The sequence below is a fragment of the Entelurus aequoreus genome, linkage group LG11 (genome assembly GCF_033978785.1).
Source record: "Entelurus aequoreus isolate RoL-2023_Sb linkage group LG11, RoL_Eaeq_v1.1, whole genome shotgun sequence".
In the NCBI taxonomy this organism is placed as follows: Eukaryota; Metazoa; Chordata; class Actinopteri; order Syngnathiformes; family Syngnathidae; genus Entelurus; species Entelurus aequoreus.
In genome coordinates, this window is record NC_084741.1 from 74,522,968 (window position 1) to 74,543,713 (window position 20,746).

The window sequence follows — 20,746 nt, forward strand, 5'->3', positions numbered from 1 at the left end:
ACATGTACACTATCTACATACATGTACACTATCTACATACATGTACACTATCTACATACATGTACACTATCTACATACTTGTACACTATCTACATACATGTACACTATCTACATACATGTACACTATCTACATACATGTACACTATCTACATACATGTACACTATCTACATACTTGTACACTGTCTACATACATGTACACTATCTACATACATGTACACTATCTACATACATGTACACTATCTACATACATGTACACTGTCTACATACATGTACACTATCTACATACATGTACACTATCTACATACATGTACACTATCTACATACATGTACACTGTCTACATACATGTACACTATCTACATACATGTACACTATCTACATACTTGTACACTATCTACATACATGTACACTATCTACATACATGTACACTATCTACATACACGTACACTATCTACATTCATGTACACTATCTACATACATGTACACTGTCTACATACATGTACACTATCTACATACATGTACACTATCTACATACTTGTACACTATCTACATACTTGTACACTATCTACATTCATGTACACTATCTACATACATGTACACTATCTACATACACGTACACTATCTACATACATGTACACTATCTACATACATGTACACTATCTACATACTTGTACACTATCTACATACATGTACACTATCTACATACACGTACACTATCTACATACATGTACACTATCTACATACATGTACACTATCTACATACTTGTACACTATCTACATACATGTACACTGTCTACATACACGTACACTATCTACATACATGTACACTATCTACATACACGTACACTATCTACATACATGTACACTATCTACATACTTGTACACTATCTACATACATGTACACTATCTACATACATGTACACAATTCATTCATTCACTTAAGTGTTATTTCACATTTGAATGAGGTGCCAACAGTGAAAATCTATTTAGTATATATAGAAACTCTTTTATATGACAAACAATCCCCCCAATTGTCCATTGTGAACTATAATAATTGTCCATTGTGAACTATAATAATTGTGCATTGTGAACTATAATAATTGTCCATTGTGAACTATAATAATTGTGCATTGTGAACTATAATAATTGTCCATTGTGAACTATAATAATTGTCCATTGTGAACTATAATAATTGTGCATTGTGAACTATAATAATTGTCCATTGTGAACTCTAATAATTGTCCATTGTGAACTATAATAATTGTCCATTGTGAACTATAATAATTGTGCATTGTGAACTATAATAATTGTCCATTGTGAACTCTAATAATTGTCCATTGTGAACTATAATAATTGTCCATTGTGAACTATAATAATTGTCCATTGTGAACTCTAATAATTGTCCATTGTGAACTATAATAATTGTCCATTGTGAACTATAATAATTGTGCATTGTGAACTATAATAATTGTCCATTGTGAACTCTAATAATTGTCCATTGTGAACTATAATAATTGTCCATTGTGATCTATAATAATTGTCCATTGTGAACTATAATAATTGTCCATTGTGATCTATAATAATTGTCCATTGTGAACTATAATAATTGTCCATTGTGAACTATAATAATTGTCCATTGTGAACTCTAATAATTGTCCATTGTGAACTATAATAATTGTCCATTGTGAACTATAATAATTGTCCATTGTGAACTATAATAATTGTCCATTGTGAACTCTAATAATTGTCCATTGTGAACTATAATAATTGTCCATTGTGAACTCTAATAATTGTCCATTGTGAACTATAATAATTGTCCATTGTGAACTATAATAATTGTCCATTGTGAACTATAATAATTGTGCATTGTGAACTATAATAATTGTCCATTGTGAACTCTAATAATTGTCCATTGTGAACTATAATAATTGTCCATTGTGATCTATAATAATTGTCCATTGTGAACTATAATAATTGTCCATTGTGATCTATAATAATTGTCCATTGTGAACTATAATAATTGTCCATTGTGAACTATAATAATTGTCCATTGTGAACTCTAATAATTGTCCATTGTGAACTATAATAATTGTCCATTGTGAACTATAATAATTGTCCATTGTGAACTATAATAATTGTCCATTGTGAACTCTAATAATTGTCCATTGTGAACTATAATAATTGTCCATTGTGAACTCTAATAATTGTCCATTGTGAACTATAATAATTGTCCATTGTGAACTATAATAATTGTCCATTGTGAACTCTAATAATTGTCCATTGTGAACTCTAATAATTGTCCATTGTGAACTATAATAATTGTCCATTGTGAACTATAATAATTGTCCATTGTGAACTCTAATAATTGTCCATTGTGAACTATAATAATTGTCCATTGTGAACTATAATAATTGTGCATTGTGAACTATAATAATTGTCCATTGTGAACTCTAATAATTGTCCATTGTGAACTATAATAATTGTCCATTGTGATCTATAATAATTGTCCATTGTGAACTATAATAATTGTCCATTGTGATCTATAATAATTGTCCATTGTGAACTATAATAATTGTCCATTGTGAACTATAATAATTGTCCATTGTGAACTCTAATAATTGTCCATTGTGAACTATAATAATTGTCCATTGTGAACTATAATAATTGTCCATTGTGAACTATAATAATTGTCCATTGTGAACTATAATAATTGTCCATTGTGATCTATAATAATTGTCCATTGTGAACTATAATAATTGTCCATTGTGATCTATAATAATTGTCCATTGTGAACTATAATAATTGTCCATTGTGAACTATAATAATTGTCCATTGTGATCTATAATAATTGTCCATTGTGAACTATAATAATTGTCCATTGTGAACTATAATAATTGTCCATTGTGAACTCTAATAATTGTCCATTGTGAACTATAATAATTGTCCATTGTGAACTATAATAATTGTCCATTGTGAACTATAATAATTGTCCATTGTGAACTATAATAATTGTCCATTGTGATCTATAATAATTGTCCATTGTGAACTATAATAATTGTCCATTGTGATCTATAATAATTGTCCATTGTGAACTATAATAATTGTCCATTGTGAACTATAATAATTGTCCATTGTGAACTATAATAATTGTCCATTGTGAACTATAATAATTGTCCATTGTGATCTATAATAATTGTCCATTGTGAACTATAATAATTGTCCATTGTGATCTATAATAATTGTCCATTGTGAACTATAATAATTGTCCATTGTGATCTATAATAATTGTCCATTGTGAACTATAATAATTGTCCATTGTGAACTATAATAATTGAAGTTAAGTGAATTATATTTATATAGCGCTTTTTCTCAAGTGACTCAAAGCGCTTTACATAGTGAAAGCCAATATCTAAGTTACATTTAAAGCAGTGTGGGTGGCACTGGGAGCAGGTGGGTAAAGTGTCTTGCCCAAGGACACAACGGCAGTGACTAGGATGGCGGAAGCGGGGATCGAACCTGCAACCCTCAAGTTGCTGGCACGGCCGCTCTACCAACCGAGCTATACCGTCCATTGTGAACTATAATAATTGTCCATTGTGAACTATAATAATTGTCCATTGTGATCTATAATAATTGTCCATTGTGAACTATAATAATTGTCCATTGTGAACTATAATAATTGTCCATTGTGAACTATAATAATTGTCCATTGTGAACTCTAATAATTGTCCATTGTGAACTATAATAATTGTCCATTGTGAACTATAATAATTGTCCATTGTGAACTATAATAATTGTCCATTGTGAACTATAATAATTGTCCATTGTGATCTATAATAATTGTCCATTGTGAACTATAATAATTGTCCATTGTGATCTATAATAATTGTCCATTGTGAACTATAATAATTGTCCATTGTGAACTATAATAATTGTCCATTGTGATCTATAATAATTGTCCATTGTGAACTATAATAATTGTCCATTGTGATCTATAATAATTGTCCATTGTGAACTATAATAATTGTCCATTGTGATCTATAATAATTGTCCATTGTGAACTATAATAATTGTCCATTGTGAACTATAATAATTGAAGTTAAGTGAATTATATTTATATAGCGCTTTTTCTCAAGTGACTCAAAGCGCTTTACATAGTGAAACCCAATATCTAAGTTACATTTAAAGCAGTGTGGGTGGCACTGGGAGCAGGTGGGTAAAGTGTCTTGCCCAAGGACACAACGGCAGTGACTAGGATGGCGGAAGCGGGGATCGAACCTGCAACCCTCAAGTTGCTGGCACGGCCGCTCTACCAACCGAGCTATACCGTCCATTGTGAACTATAATAATTGTCCATTGTGAACTATAATAATTGTCCATTGTGAACTATAATAATTGTCCATTGTGAACTATAATAATTGTCCATTGTGAACTATAATAATTGTCCATTGTGAACTATAATAATTGTCCATTGTGAACTATAATAATTGTCCATTGTGAACTATAATAATTGTCCATTGTGAACTATAATAATTGTCCATTGTGAACTATAATAATTGTCCATTGTGAACTATAATAATTGTCCATTGTGAACTATAATAATTGTCCATTGTGAACTATAATAATTGTCCATTGTGAACTATAATAATTGTCCATTGTGAACTATAATAATTGTCCTTTGTGAACTATAATAATGACCTCAATAACAAAAACATTCCACATTTAAATCAATGGTCAATAAATGAGTTACATAGTCAAATATCATTCTAAATAGTGGATATGTTTTATTTGACACACAATGGACAACTTTACAGATATGTTGGAATTTAAAAAATGAAAAATAATTATTTATTTCCCTTGAAACAAGGACAACATGTTCTTTAAACTAAGAATAAGTAGTCATATTTTCATTAAATATCATTTAATCAAGTTGTGTTTGTTTTTTTCAATAAATTATTCAATGTATGAAAAAATGACATCATCATCACCGTATATCCAGGTGTACTCTGGCATTGTTATTCAATGTATGAAATAATGACATCATCATCACTGTATATCCAGGTGTACACTGGCATTGTTATTCAATGTATGAAATAATGACATCATCATCACTGTATATCCAGGTGTACACTGACATTGTTATTCAATGTATGAATAATGATACCATATATCCAGGTGTACACTGGCATTGTTATTCAATGTATGAAATAATGACATCATCATCACTGTATATCCAGGTGTACTCTGGCATTGTTATTCAATGTATGAAATAATGATACCATATATCCAGGTGTACTCTGGCATTGTTATTCAATGTATGAAATAATGATACATATATCCAGGTGTACACTGGCATTGTTATTCAATGTATGAAATAATGATACCATATATCCAGGTGTACTCTGGCATTGTTATTCAATGTATGAAATAATGATACCATATATCCAGGTGTACACTGGCATTGTTATTCAATGTATGAAATAATGACATCATCATCACTGTATATCCAGGTGTACACTGACATTGTTATTCAATGTATGAAATAATGATACCATATATCCAGGTGTACACTGGCATTGTTATTCAATGTATGAAATAATGACATCATCATCACTGTATATCCAGGTGTACTCTGCATTGTTATTCAATGTATGAAATAATGATACCATATATCCAGGTGTACTCTGGCATTGTTATTCAATGTATGAAATAATGATACCATATATCCAGGTGTACACTGGCATTGTTATCAATGTATGAAATAATGATACCATATATCCAGGTGTACTCTGGCATTGTTATTCAATGTATGAATAATGATACCGTATATCCAGGTGTACTCTGGCATTGTTATTCAATGTATGAAATAATGATACCATATATCCAGGTGTACTCTGGCATTGTTATTCAATGTATGAAATAATGATACCATATATCCAGGTGTACTCTGGCATTGTTATTCAATGTATGAAATAATGATACCATATATCCCAGGTGTACTCTGGCATTGTTATTCAATGTATGAAATAATGATACCGTATATCCAGGTGTACTCTGGCATTGTTATTCAATGTATGAAATAATGATACCATATATCCAGGTGTACTCTGGCATTGTTATTCAATGTATGAAATAATGATACCATATATCCAGGTGTACTCTGCATTGTTATTCAATGTATGAAATAATGATACCATATATCCAGGTGTACTCTGGCATTGTTATTCATTGTATGAAATAATGACATCATCATCACTGTATATCCAGGTGTACTCTGGCATTGTTATTTAATGTATGAAATAATGACATCATCATCACTGTATATCCAGGTGTACTCTGGCATTGTTATTCAATGTATGAAATAATGATACCATATATCCAGGTGTACTCTGGCATTGTTATTCATGTATGAAATATGATACCGTATATCCAGGTGTACTCTGGCATTGTTATTCAATGTATGAAATAATGATACCATATATCCAGGTGTACTCTGGCATTGTTATTCAATGTATGAAATAATGATACCATATATCCAGGTGTACTCTGGCATTGTTATTCAATGTATGAAAATAATGATACCATATATCCAGGTGTACTCTGGCATTGTTATTCAATGTATGAAATAATGATACCATATATCCAGGTGTACTCTGGCATTGTTATTCAATGTATGAATAATGATACCATATATCCAGGTGTACACTGGCATCGTCCGCTGGCGCCATCGCACACCGCCGCCATTGACACACAGGCAAGGCTCTTGGCAGCCGTTGCCATAGAAACCGTGGGCGCAGGTTTCGTTGCAGTATAGCCCCGCCCAGCCTGCTTGGCACGTGCACTCGCCTTTCATCGGGTGGCAGCTGAAAGACAACAGCCAAGTTGATAACTTATGTCTCATTTCACCTCCACCTTCATGTCTTATGTCTCATTTCACCTCCATCTTCATGTCTTATGTCTCATTTCACCTCCATCTTCATGTCTTATGTCTCATTTCACCTCCATCTTCATGTCTTATGTCTCATTTCACCTCACCTTCATGTCTTATGTCTCATTTCACCTCCATCTTCATGTCTTATGTCTCATTTCACCTCCATCTTCATGTCTTATGTCTCATTTCACCTCCATCTTCATGTCTTATGTCTCATGTCACCTCCATCTTCATGTCTTATGTCTCATTTCACCTCCATCTTCATGTCTTATGTCTCATTTCACCTCCATCCTCATGTCTTATGTCTCATGTCACCTCCATCTTCATGTCTCATGTCTCATTTCACCTCCATCTTCATGTCTTATGTCTCATTTCACCTCCATCTTCATGTCTTATATCTCATTTGACCTTCATGTTGATATCTTATGTCTCATTTCACCTCCATCTTCATGTCTTATGTCTCATTTGACCTCCATGTTGATATCTTATGTCTCATTTCACCTCCGTGTTTATATCTAATGTCTCATTTGACCTCCATGTCGATTTGTTATATCTCATTTGACCTCCATGTCGATTTGTTATATCTCATTTGACCTACGTGTTGATGTCTTATTTCTCATTTAACCTCCATGTTGATGCCTTATGTCTCATTTGACCTACGTGCTGATGTCTTATTTCTCATTTGACCTCCGTATTGATGCCGTATGTCTCATTTGACCTCCGTGTTGATGTCTTATGTCTCATTTGACCTCCGTGTTGATGTTTTGTGTCTCATTTGACCTCCGTGTTGAGGTCAAATAAGATATTATGTCTCATTTGACCTCCATGTTGATGTCTTATGTCTCATTTGACCTCCGTGTTGATGTCTTATGTCTCATTTGACCTCCATGTTGATATCTTATGTCTCATTTGACCTCCATGTTGATGTCTTATGTCTCATTTGACCTCCGTGTTGATGTCTTATGTCACATTTGACCTCCGTGTTGATGTCTTATGTCTCATTTGACCTCCATGTTGATATCTTATGTCTCATTTGACCTCCATGTTGATGTCTTATGTCTCATTTGACCTCCGTGTTGATGTCTTATGTCTCATTTGACCTCCATGTTGATATCTTATGTCTCATTTGACCTCCATGTTGATGTCTTATGTCTCATTTGACCTCCGTGTTGATGTCTTATGTCACATTTGACCTCCGTGTTGATATCTTATGTCTCATTTGACCTACATGTTTATGTCTTATGTCTCATTTGACCTACGTGTTGATTTCTTATGTCTCATTTGACCTCCATGTTGATGTCTTATGTCTCATTGTTGATGTCTTATGTCACATTTGACCTCCGTGTTGATGTCTTATGTCTCATTTGACCTCCATGTTGATGTCTTATGTCTCATTTGACCTCCATGTTGATGTCTTATGTCACATTTGACCTCCATGTTGATATCTTATGTCTCATTTGACCTCCATGTTGATGTCTTATGTCTCATTTGACTTCCATGTTGTTGCAGTATGTCTCATTTGACCTCTATGTTTATATCTTATTATGTCTCATTTGACCTCCATGTTAATGTCTTATGTCTCATTTGACCTCCATGTTGATATCTTATTATGTCTCATTTGACCTCCATGTTGATGTCTTATGTCTCATTTGACCTCCATGTTGATATCTTATTATGTCTCATTTGACCTCCATGTTAATGTCTTATGTCTCATTTGACCTCCATGTTAATGTCTTATGTCTCATTTGACCTCCATGTTGATGTCTTATGTCTCATTTGACCTCCATGTTGATATCTTATTATGTCTCATTTGACCTCCATGTTAATGTCTTATGTCTCATTTGACCTCCATGTTGATATCTTATGTCTCATTTGACCTCCATGTTGATGTACAGCACAATGGTGTCATGTAAAATTAAAACACAAACACACACACACAGACACACACACACACACACACACACACACACACACACACACACACACACACACACACACACACACACACACACACACACACACACACACACACACACACACACACACACACACACACACACACACACACACACACACACACACAGGTGTGGTGAAATCAACCTCTGCATTTGACACATTCCCTTGTTTACCCGCTGGGAGGTGAGGGGAGCAGTGAGTCATTTTGGTGATTTAACCCCCAATTCCAAGCCTTGATGCTGAGTGCCAAGCAGGGAGCTCATTTTTACAGTCTTTGGTATGACTTTGAACTCACCACATACCCCCTCAGGGGGGACACTCTAACCACTAGGCTTATTAATATTAAATACAGTAGTGTAGTAGACCTAAGTATTCATTAAGTACCACCATCATGACAACATTAAATACAGTAGTGTAGTAGACCTAAGTATTCATTAAGTACCACCATAATGACAACATTAAATACAGTAGTGTAGTAGACCTAAGTATTCATTAAGTACCACCATAATGACAACATTAAATACAGTAGTGTAGTAGACCTAAGTATTCATTAAGTACCACCATAATGACAACATTAAATACTGTAGTGTAGTAGACCTAAGTATTCATTAAGTACCACCATAATGACAACATTAAATACAGTAGTGTAGTAGACCTAAGTATTCATTAAGTACCACCATAATGACAACATTAAATACAGTAGTGTAGTAGACCTAAGTATTCATTAAGTACCACCATAATGACAACATTAAATACAGTAGTGTAGTAGACCTAAGTATTCATTAAGTACCACCATAATGACATTAAATACAGTAGTGTAGTAGACCTAAGTATTCATTAAGTACCACCATCATGACAACATTAAATACAGTAGTGTAGTAGACCTAAGTATTCATTAAGTACCACCATAATGACAACATTAAATACAGTAGTGTAGTAGACCTAAGTATTCATTAAGTACCACCATAATGACATTAAATACAGTAGTGTAGTAGACCTAAGTATTCATTAAGTACCACCATCATGACAACATTAAATACAGTAGTGTAGTAGACCTAAGTATTCATTAAGTACCACCATCATGACAACATTAAATACAGTAGTGTAGTAGACCTAAGTATTCATTAAGTACCACCATAATGACAACATTAAATACAGTAGTGTAGTAGTAGTGTGTCCGATGAAGCCCCGCCCACTTGGCCCTCACCTGAGTGTGTGCTGGTCCTGGCAGAGACAGGTGCGCTCACAGTGCATGCCGTATTTGCCGTGAGTGCACATCCTGTCCTGGCAGTTGGGGCCGCTGAAGCCGGGCTCGCACAGGCAGCCTCCGTCGATGTTGTAGCAGCGAGCGCCGTTAGCACAGTCGCACACGCCCTGGCAGTCCTGGCCGTACCTGCCCACCGCACACTCCTCGCTGCACCTGAGGTGTACCAGTCACAAACATAGCAATCATCTAATACACGATCATTTTGAATCAAATATGATACATTTTGAGCAGACAGCATGGATATCAAATGTTAGCGTATTGGTACTGTATCATGAGAGATGCAATACAGTATTGGTACTGTATCATGAGAGATGCAATACCGTATTGGTACTGTATCATGAGAGATGCAATACCGTATTGGTACTGTATCATGAGAGATGCAATACAGTATTGGTACTGTATCATGAGAGATGCAATACATTGTTGACATAATGTTTATGACCTTTTTGTATGAAGTGTCAACAACACCCAGCACTTTGCAATGTTGCAAAACTTTTTTTTTCTTTTTCTCAATGTATCTATTTTTTTCATGCGCAAATTTAGCAAAACAGAAATCACATAATCTTTATTTTTTACATCGTATTTTTCAATGTTTTATATTATCAATTTAGTGCTGAAAATCTGAATTTCCCCTCTGGGATTATTCAATGATTTATATTCAATACAGTGTTATGATTTCATTGTACAATCAATGTTTATATCAGGGGTGTACAAAGAGAAACTAGATCATTTTTTAATAACTTGTGGGCACAATCATTAGCATGCTAATATATTAGCATGCTAACTTTTTGATCATTTTGAAGGTATGCATCTCAGCGTCAAATATTTTGTCACCTGACATCTGTTAGTATACCAACATTAATATGCTAGCATTTTTAAAAATGTACTTTTGTAGGCCTCCGTTATAATTTGGTATGCATGCTAGCATTTAGAAGAAATGATTCAGGTACACACCTCAGAGAAATATATTTGGTATGCATGCTAGCATTTAGAAGAAATGATTCAGGTACACACCTCAGAGTAATATATTTTGCTACTTGACACATGCTAGCTTTTTTAGATCATTTAACACCAAAAGTCTCAATCAATCAGGTACACATTTAGTTGACATATTATAGTGCAGGGGTCACAAACGTGGTGCCTGCGGGCACCAGGTCGCCCGTAAGGACCAGATGAGTCGCCCGCGGGCCTGTTCTAAAAAAAAAAAATAAATAAAAAAAAAATAAAAAATAAAAAAATAAAAAATAAAAATAAAAAAAATAAAATAAAATAAATTAAATCTACATAGAAAAAACACAATATACACTTTCAATCAGTGCATCAACCCAAACAACCTCCCCCATGCACACTCATCCACACCCACTCACACAAAAGGGGTTATTTCTTTCTGCTACCAATATTCTGGTTCCCACAACATAGACAACACATCTGCAAGGGCCACAGTCCCTGAACACAACATAGACAACACATCTACAAGGGACACAGTCCCTGAACACAACATAGACAACACATCTACAAGGGACACAGTCCCTGAACACAACATAGACAACACATCTGCAAGGGACACAGTCCCTGAACACAACATAGACAACACATCTACAAGGGACACAGTCCCTGAACACAACATAGACAACACATCTGCAAGGGACACAGTCCCTGAACACAACATAGACAACACATCTACAAGGGACACAGTCCCTGAACACAACATAGACAACACATCTGCAAGGGACACAGTCCCTTATCTTCAACAGACCAGGTTGTCAATGAAATTAGATTTGTTTAAAGGGTTTTTTAAAGCAGGCCCAGTCCAGATAATGTCCAAGTGGGACTCAGCAACACACAACTTCATTCATGTACACAGAAACAAATTAGGGAACACAACAGATTGCATATAATTTATAAACAAAATTACATTTTCAAAATAAGCATTTATGTACAGTCCAGATTATGTCCAGGTCACTCAAATGAGGGAACACAACAACAGATATCATATCATCTATAAACATAATTATACTTTCAAAATAAGCCTTTGAGGACTTCTCATCTTTTTTTTAATGTTTTTTGGCATCATTATCGTTTTCAACCATGTAACTTTCTAAAGTTAGAAAATACTGAATAAATGTTTTAAAGAGAGTAATACTAAGTGAATATCTGTTTTTGGCCTTAAAAATAAACCTTTTACTGAGTACTATAATTAAATGGACTAAATCATGATTGTCAATGAACTCTCCTAAAATAACAGAAACCACATTAAGCTTCATAAACAAACCAATCCTTAAACACATTTTTTCAACTTCCACCCAAAACAAAGACACAATATGACAATACCAAAACAAATGCAGGGTGGATTCAGGCTCCTGACAACAAAATGGGCAATCATCTGACTGTCATATTCCATAATTTTAACATTTTCCCTGTGGGTAAGAAGTTATAAATAATTTTAATTTGAAAATAACGATTTTGCACATCGATAGTGGTTTTATAGATTAGTTTGAATATGGCATCCCATGGCAACGGGCAGTCAAAAAAGTCCTCCCATTTTCCATTTGTGTTGTATGAGGCAGCCTTCAAAGATTTCTTTATTAAATAAAAATTATATATTTTTCTATTTATTTTAGTTCCTTTTTGCCAACTAGAATTTCTTATTAGAGGTTTACAAACTAATAATTTAGTAGTTCCATAATTAATTATTTGTTTCCATCTTTTCCCAATGACTCCAGTTAGTTGATAAAATGAAAAGCTTGAGCAAGCATCACCATACATAGCTCTAAATTCATCATACTTCATCATTTTACCATTCTCATTGATAATATCATTGACAAAAATGATTCCTCTTTCAAACATATTTTTCCAAAAGAAAGGCTTTCCATCTATTACAATATTAGAGTTCATCCATATTAACTGCTGCAAAATATCCTCTCTTTTTTCTGGCACATCAAATTGAAAACACCACTATGAGTGGATTGTTTCCTTTATGTTTCCCAGCAGACTCTCTGGGAGGGGATCACTTGTAAAAAAGGATACAATTTCTTTTGATACAGTACATGTTTTTTGTCCAACAGGACATTTGTGTACCACTCAATGTTTAAATACATCTTTGGAACAATTGATGCTTTTAAAGACAGACACATAGCTTCAAGGTTGAGAAGTTTCAGGCCCCCATATTCATACTCTTTGTACAAAACCTTTCTTTTAATCTTTTCTGGTTTGCCGTTCCAGACAAAATCGAAGACCCTCCGCTCATAAATCTTAAAAAAGTTTTGTGATGGAGCTGGTAATGACAAAAACTAATAAATAAATTGAGGAATAATTAACAAGTTGGCAATAGACATTTTACCATACAAGGTTAGGGATTTCCCTTTCCATAATTGCATACTTTTGTCCAGCTTTCTTAGTCGATTATCATAATTTACTGAGCCTAGATCTTCCAGATTTTCTGGGACAACAACACCAAGTATGTTAACTGGTCCATCTGTCCACAAAACAGGCACTTTGCATTCCATTCGAAAGGACGTTCCCTTTAGATTTCCGATCCTTAACATTTTACATTTATCATAATTAAGCTTAAGGCCAGATTGCTGTGAAAATATGTCCAAAAGATTAAGAAGGTTCCGCAAACAATGAGGAAAAATCTTATCTTTGTGAATCAGCCTTTTCTGACATGAACTTCATCAAGAACAAACACAGAACACGCCTCACTGATGCACATCTGCAAGACTCACTCAGAGTTGCAGTGTCAAGTTACACACCAGAGTACAACACACTAGTTAACAGCATGCAATGCCAGGCTTCCCACTAACTGACAAAGAAACAGATAACAGATTTGGTGTCCAGTTCAAAGTGTGACATCATTTAAAAATTTGAGAGTTGACTTTTGTATTTTACATGAGTTATTATTTGTACAAACATGGTGCAAAGTAATTCATGATTTGTTAAAAAATGTTAGTGGCTAGCTAGTTAAAATGGAATATTGTGATTTCACAAGACTGTCTTAGAAGTGATCATTTGAAAATGTTCAATTTGAAAAATGTGCACTTAGAGAAAATATAAAAATAAAGTGTTGCATATTGATATTTATTTGTTTCTATATATATTTATTGTGAGAAATCATTAAGATGATCAGTGTTTCCACAAAGATAAATATCATTAATTATTAATAATAACAGAGTTAAAGGGGAATTGAGCAAATTGGCTACTTCTGGCAATTTATTTAAGTGTGTATCTAACTGGTAGCCCTTCACATTAATCACTACCCAAGAAGTAGCCCTTGCTTTCAAAAAGGTTGGTGACCCCTGTTATAGTGTGTACACACAACTATACACATTAGGTACACATTTAGTTGACATTATAGTGTGTACACACAACTATACACTTTAGGTACACATTTAGTTGACATATTATAGTGTGTACACACAACTATACACATTAGGTACACATTTAGTTGACATATTATAGTGTGTACACACAACTATACACATTAGGTACACATTTAGTTGACATATTATAGTGTGTACACACAACTTTACACATTAGGTACACATTTAGTTGACATATTATAGTGTGTACACACAACTTTACACATTAGGTACACATTTAGTTGACATATTATAGTGTGTACACACAACTATACACATTAGGTACACATTTAGTTGACATATTATAGTGTGTACACACAACTTTACACATTAGGTACACATTTAGTTGACATATTATAGTGTGTACACACAACTTTACACATTAGGTACACATTTAGTTGACATATTATAGTGTGTACACACAACTTTACACATTAGGTACACATTTAGTTGACATATTATAGTGTGTACACACAACTTTACACATTAGGTACACATTTAGTTGACATATTATAGTGTGTACACACAACTTTACACATTAGGTACACATTTAGTTGACATATTATAGTGTGTACACACAACTTTACACATTAGGTACACATTTAGTTGACATATTATAGTGTGTACACACAACTATACACATTAGGTACACATTTAGTTGACATATTATAGTGTGTACACACAACTTTACACATTAGGTACACATTTAGTTGACATATTATAGTGTGTACACACAACTTTACACATTAGGTACACATTTAGTTGACATTATAGTGTGTACACACAACTTTACACATTAGGTACACATTTAGTTGACATATTATAGTGTGTACACACAACTTTACACATTAGGTACACATTTAGTTGACATTATAGTGTGTACACACAACTTTACACATTAGGTACACATTTAGTTGACATTATAGTGTGTACACACAACTTTACACATTAGGTACACATTTAGTTGACATATTATAGTGTGTACACACAACTTTACACATTAGGTACACATTTAGTTGACATATTATAGTGTGTACACACAACTATACACATTAGGTACACATTTAGTTGACATATTATAGTGTGTACACACAACTTTACACATTAGGTACACATTTAGTTGACATATTATAGTGTGTACACACAACTTTACACATTAGGTACACATTTAGTTGACATATTATAGTGTGTACACACAACTTTACACATTAGGTACACATTTAGTTGACATATTATAGTGTGTACACACAACTATACACATTAGGTACACATTTAGTTGACATATTATAGTGTGTACACACAACTTTACACATTAGGTACACATTTAGTTGACATATTATAGTGTGTACACACAACTTTACACATTAGGTACACATTTAGTTGACATATTATAGTGTGTACACACAACTTTACACATTAGGTACACATTTAGTTGACATATTATAGTGTGTACACACAACTTTACACATTAGGTACACATTTAGTTGACATATTATAGTGTGTACACACAACTATACACATTAGGTACACATTTAGTTGACATATTATAGTGTGTACACACAACTTTACACATTAGGTACACATTTAGTTGACATATTATAGTGTGTACACACAACTTTACACATTAGGTACACATTTAGTTGACATATTATAGTGTGTACACACAACTTTACACATTAGGTACACATTTAGTTGACATATTATAGTGTGTACACACAACTTTACACATTAGGTACACATTTAGTTGACATTATAGTGTGTACACACAACTTTACACATTAGGTACACATTTAGTTGACATATTATAGTGTGTACACACAACTATACACGTTAGGTACACATTTAGTTGACATTATAGTGTGTACACACAACTTTACACATTAGGTACACATTTAGTTGACATATTATAGTGTGTACACACAACTATACACATTAGGTACACATTTAGTTGACATATTATAGTGTGTACACACAACTATACACGTTAGGTACACATTTAGTTGACATTATAGTGTGTACACACAACTTTACACATTAGGTACACATTTAGTTGACATATTATAGTGTGTACACACAACTATACACATTAGGTACACATTTAGTTGACATTATAGTGTGTACACACAACTATACACATTAGGTACACATTTAGTTGACATATTATAGTGTGTACACACAACTATACACATTAGGTACACATTTAGTTGACATATTATAGTGTGTACACACAACTTTACACATTAGGTACACATTTAGTTGACATATTATAGTGTGTACACACAACTTTACACATTAGGTACACATTTAGTTGACATATTATAGTGTGTACACACAACTTTACACATTAGGTACACATTTAGTTGACATATTATAGTGTGTACACACAACTATACACATTAGGTACACATTTAGTTGACATATTATAGTGTGTACACACAACTTTACACATTAGGTACACATTTAGTTGACATATTATAGTGTGTACACACAACTTTACACATTAGGTACACATTTAGTTGACATATTATAGTGTGTACACACAACTTTACACATTAGGTACACATTTAGTTGACATATTATAGTGTGTACACACAACTTTACACATTAGGTACACATTTAGTTGACATATTATAGTGTGTACACACAACTATACACATTAGGTACACATTTAGTTGACATATTATAGTGTGTACACACAACTTTACATATTAGGTACACATTTAGTTGACATATTATAGTGTGTACACACAACTTTACACATTAGGTACACATTTAGTTGACATATTATAGTGTGTACACACAACTTTACACATTAGGTACACATTTAGTTGACATATTATAGTGTGTACACACAACTTTACACATTAGGTACACATTTAGTTGACATTATAGTGTGTACACACAACTTTACACATTAGGTACACATTTAGTTGACATATTATAGTGTGTACACACAACTATACACGTTAGGTACACATTTAGTTGACATTATAGTGTGTACACACAACTTTACACATTAGGTACACATTTAGTTGACATATTATAGTGTGTACACACAACTATACACATTAGGTACACATTTAGTTGACATATTATAGTGTGTACACACAACTATACACGTTAGGTACACATTTAGTTGACATATTATAGTGTGTACACACAACTTTACACATTAGGTACACATTTAGTTGACATATTATAGTGTGTACACACAACTTTACACATTAGGTACACATTTAGTTGACATATTATAGTGTGTACACACAACTTTACACATTAGGTACACATTTAGTTGACATTATAGTGTGTACACACAACTTTACACATTAGGTACACATTTAGTTGACATATTATAGTGTGTACACACAACTTTACACATTAGGTACACATTTAGTTGACATATTATAGTGTGTACACACAACTATACACATTAGGTACACATTTAGTTGACATATTATAGTGTGTACACACAACTTTACACATTAGGTACACATTTAGTTGACATATTATAGTGTGTACACACAACTTTACACATTAGGTACACATTTAGTTGACATATTATAGTGTGTACACACAACTATACACATTAGGTACACATTTAGTTGACATATTATAGTGTGTACACACAACTTTACACATTAGGTACACATTTAGTTGACATATTATAGTGTGTACACACAACTTTACACATTAGGTACACATTTAGTTGACATATTATAGTGTGTACACACAACTTTACACATTAGGTACACATTTAGTTGACATATTATAGTGTGTACACACAACTATACACATTAGGTACACATTTAGTTGACATATTATAGTGTGTACACACAACTTTACACATTAGGTACACATTTAGTTGACATATTATAGTGTGTACACACAACTTTACACATTAGGTACACATTTAGTTGACATATTATAGTGTGTACACACAACTTTACACATTAGGTACACATTTAGTTGACATATTATAGTGTGTACACACAACTTTACACATTAGGTACACATTTAGTTGACATATTATAGTGTGTACACACAACTATACACATTAGGTACACATTTAGTTGACATATTATAGTGTGTACACACAACTTTACACATTAGGTACACATTTAGTTGACATATTATAGTGTGTACACACAACTTTACACATTAGGTACACATTTAGTTGACATATTATAGTGTGTACACACAACTTTACACATTAGGTACACATTTAGTTGACATATTATAGTGTGTACACACAACTTTACACATTAGGTACACATTTAGTTGACATTATAGTGTGTACACACAACTTTACACATTAGGTACACATTTAGTTGACATGTTATAGTGTGTACACACAACTATACACGTTAGGTACACATTTAGTTGACATTATAGTGTGTACACACAACTTTACACATTAGGTACACATTTAGTTGACATATTATAGTGTGTACACACAACTATACACATTAGGTACACATTTAGTTGACATATTATAGTGTGTACACACAACTATACACGTTAGGTACACATTTAGTTGACATTATAGTGTGTACACACAACTTTACACATTAGGTACACATTTAGTTGACATATTATAGTGTGTACACACAACTATACACATTAGGTACACATTTAGTTGACATTATAGTGTGTACACACAACTATACACATTAGGTACACATTTAGTTGACATATTATAGTGTGTACACACAACTATACACATTAGGTACACATTTAGTTGACATATTATAGTGTGTACACACAACTTTACACATTAGGTACACATTTAGTTGACATATTATAGTGTGTACACACAACTTTACACATTAGGTACACATTTAGTTGACATATTATAGTGTGTACACACAACTTTACACATTAGGTACACATTTAGTTGACATATTATAGTGTGTACACACAACTATACACATTAGGTACACATTTAGTTGACATATTATAGTGTGTACACACAACTTTACACATTAGGTACACATTTAGTTGACATATTATAGTGTGTACACACAACTTTACACATTAGGTACACATTTAGTTGACATATTATAGTGTGTACACACAACTTTACACATTAGGTACACATTTAGTTGACATATTATAGTGTGTACACACAACTTTACACATTAGGTACACATTTAGTTGACATATTATAGTGTGTACACACAACTATACACATTAGGTACACATTTAGTTGACATATTATAGTGTGTACACACAACTTTACATATTAGGTACACATTTAGTTGACATATTATAGTGTGTACACACAACTTTACACATTAGGTACACATTTAGTTGACATATTATAGTGTGTACACACAACTTTACACATTAGGTACACATTTAGTTGACATTATAGTGTGTACACACAACTTTACACATTAGGTACACATTTAGTTGACATATTATAGTGTGTACACACAACTATACACGTTAGGTACACATTTAGTTGACATTATAGTGTGTACACACAACTTTACACATTAGGTACACATTTAGTTGACATATTATAGTGTGTACACACAACTATACACATTAGGTACACATTTAGTTGACATATTATAGTGTGTACACACAACTATACACGTTAGGTACACATTTAGTTGACATTATAGTGTGTACACACAACTTTACACATTAGGTACACATTTAGTTGACATATTATAGTGTGTACACACAACTATACACATTAGGTACACATTTAGTTGACATTATAGTGTGTACACACAACTATACACATTAGGTACACATTTAGTTGACATATTATAGTGTGTACACACAACTATACACATTAGGTACACATTTAGTTGACATATTATAGTGTGTACACACAACTTTACACATTAGGTACACATTTAGTTGACATATTATAGTGTGTACACACAACTTTACACATTAGGTACACATTTAGTTGACATATTATAGTGTGTACACACAACTTTACACATTAGGTACACATTTAGTTGACATATTATAGTGTGTACACACAACTATACACATTAGGTACACATTTAGTTGACATATTATAGTGTGTACACACAACTTTACACATTAGGTACACATTTAGTTGACATATTATAGTGTGTACACACAACTTTACACATTAGGTACACATTTAGTTGACATATTATAGTGTGTACACACAACTTTACACATTAGGTACACATTTAGTTGACATATTATAGTGTGTACACACAACTTTACACATTAGGTACACATT

At 33.1% G+C, this 20,746-nt stretch overlaps 1 protein-coding gene across 2 annotated transcripts in view; it reads right to left on the bottom strand.

Moving 5' to 3' along the window:
- Positions 1–20,746, bottom strand: part of LOC133660465 (platelet endothelial aggregation receptor 1-like) — a 618,594-nt gene that overhangs the window by 513,299 nt on the left and 84,549 nt on the right. For both annotated transcript variants that reach the window (XM_062063981.1, XM_062063980.1), the window contains exon 9: positions 10,094–10,306. In XM_062063981.1, the coding sequence (XP_061919965.1) occupies positions 10,094–10,306 (213 nt within the window). The remainder of the gene's footprint in view (positions 1–10,093; positions 10,307–20,746) is intronic.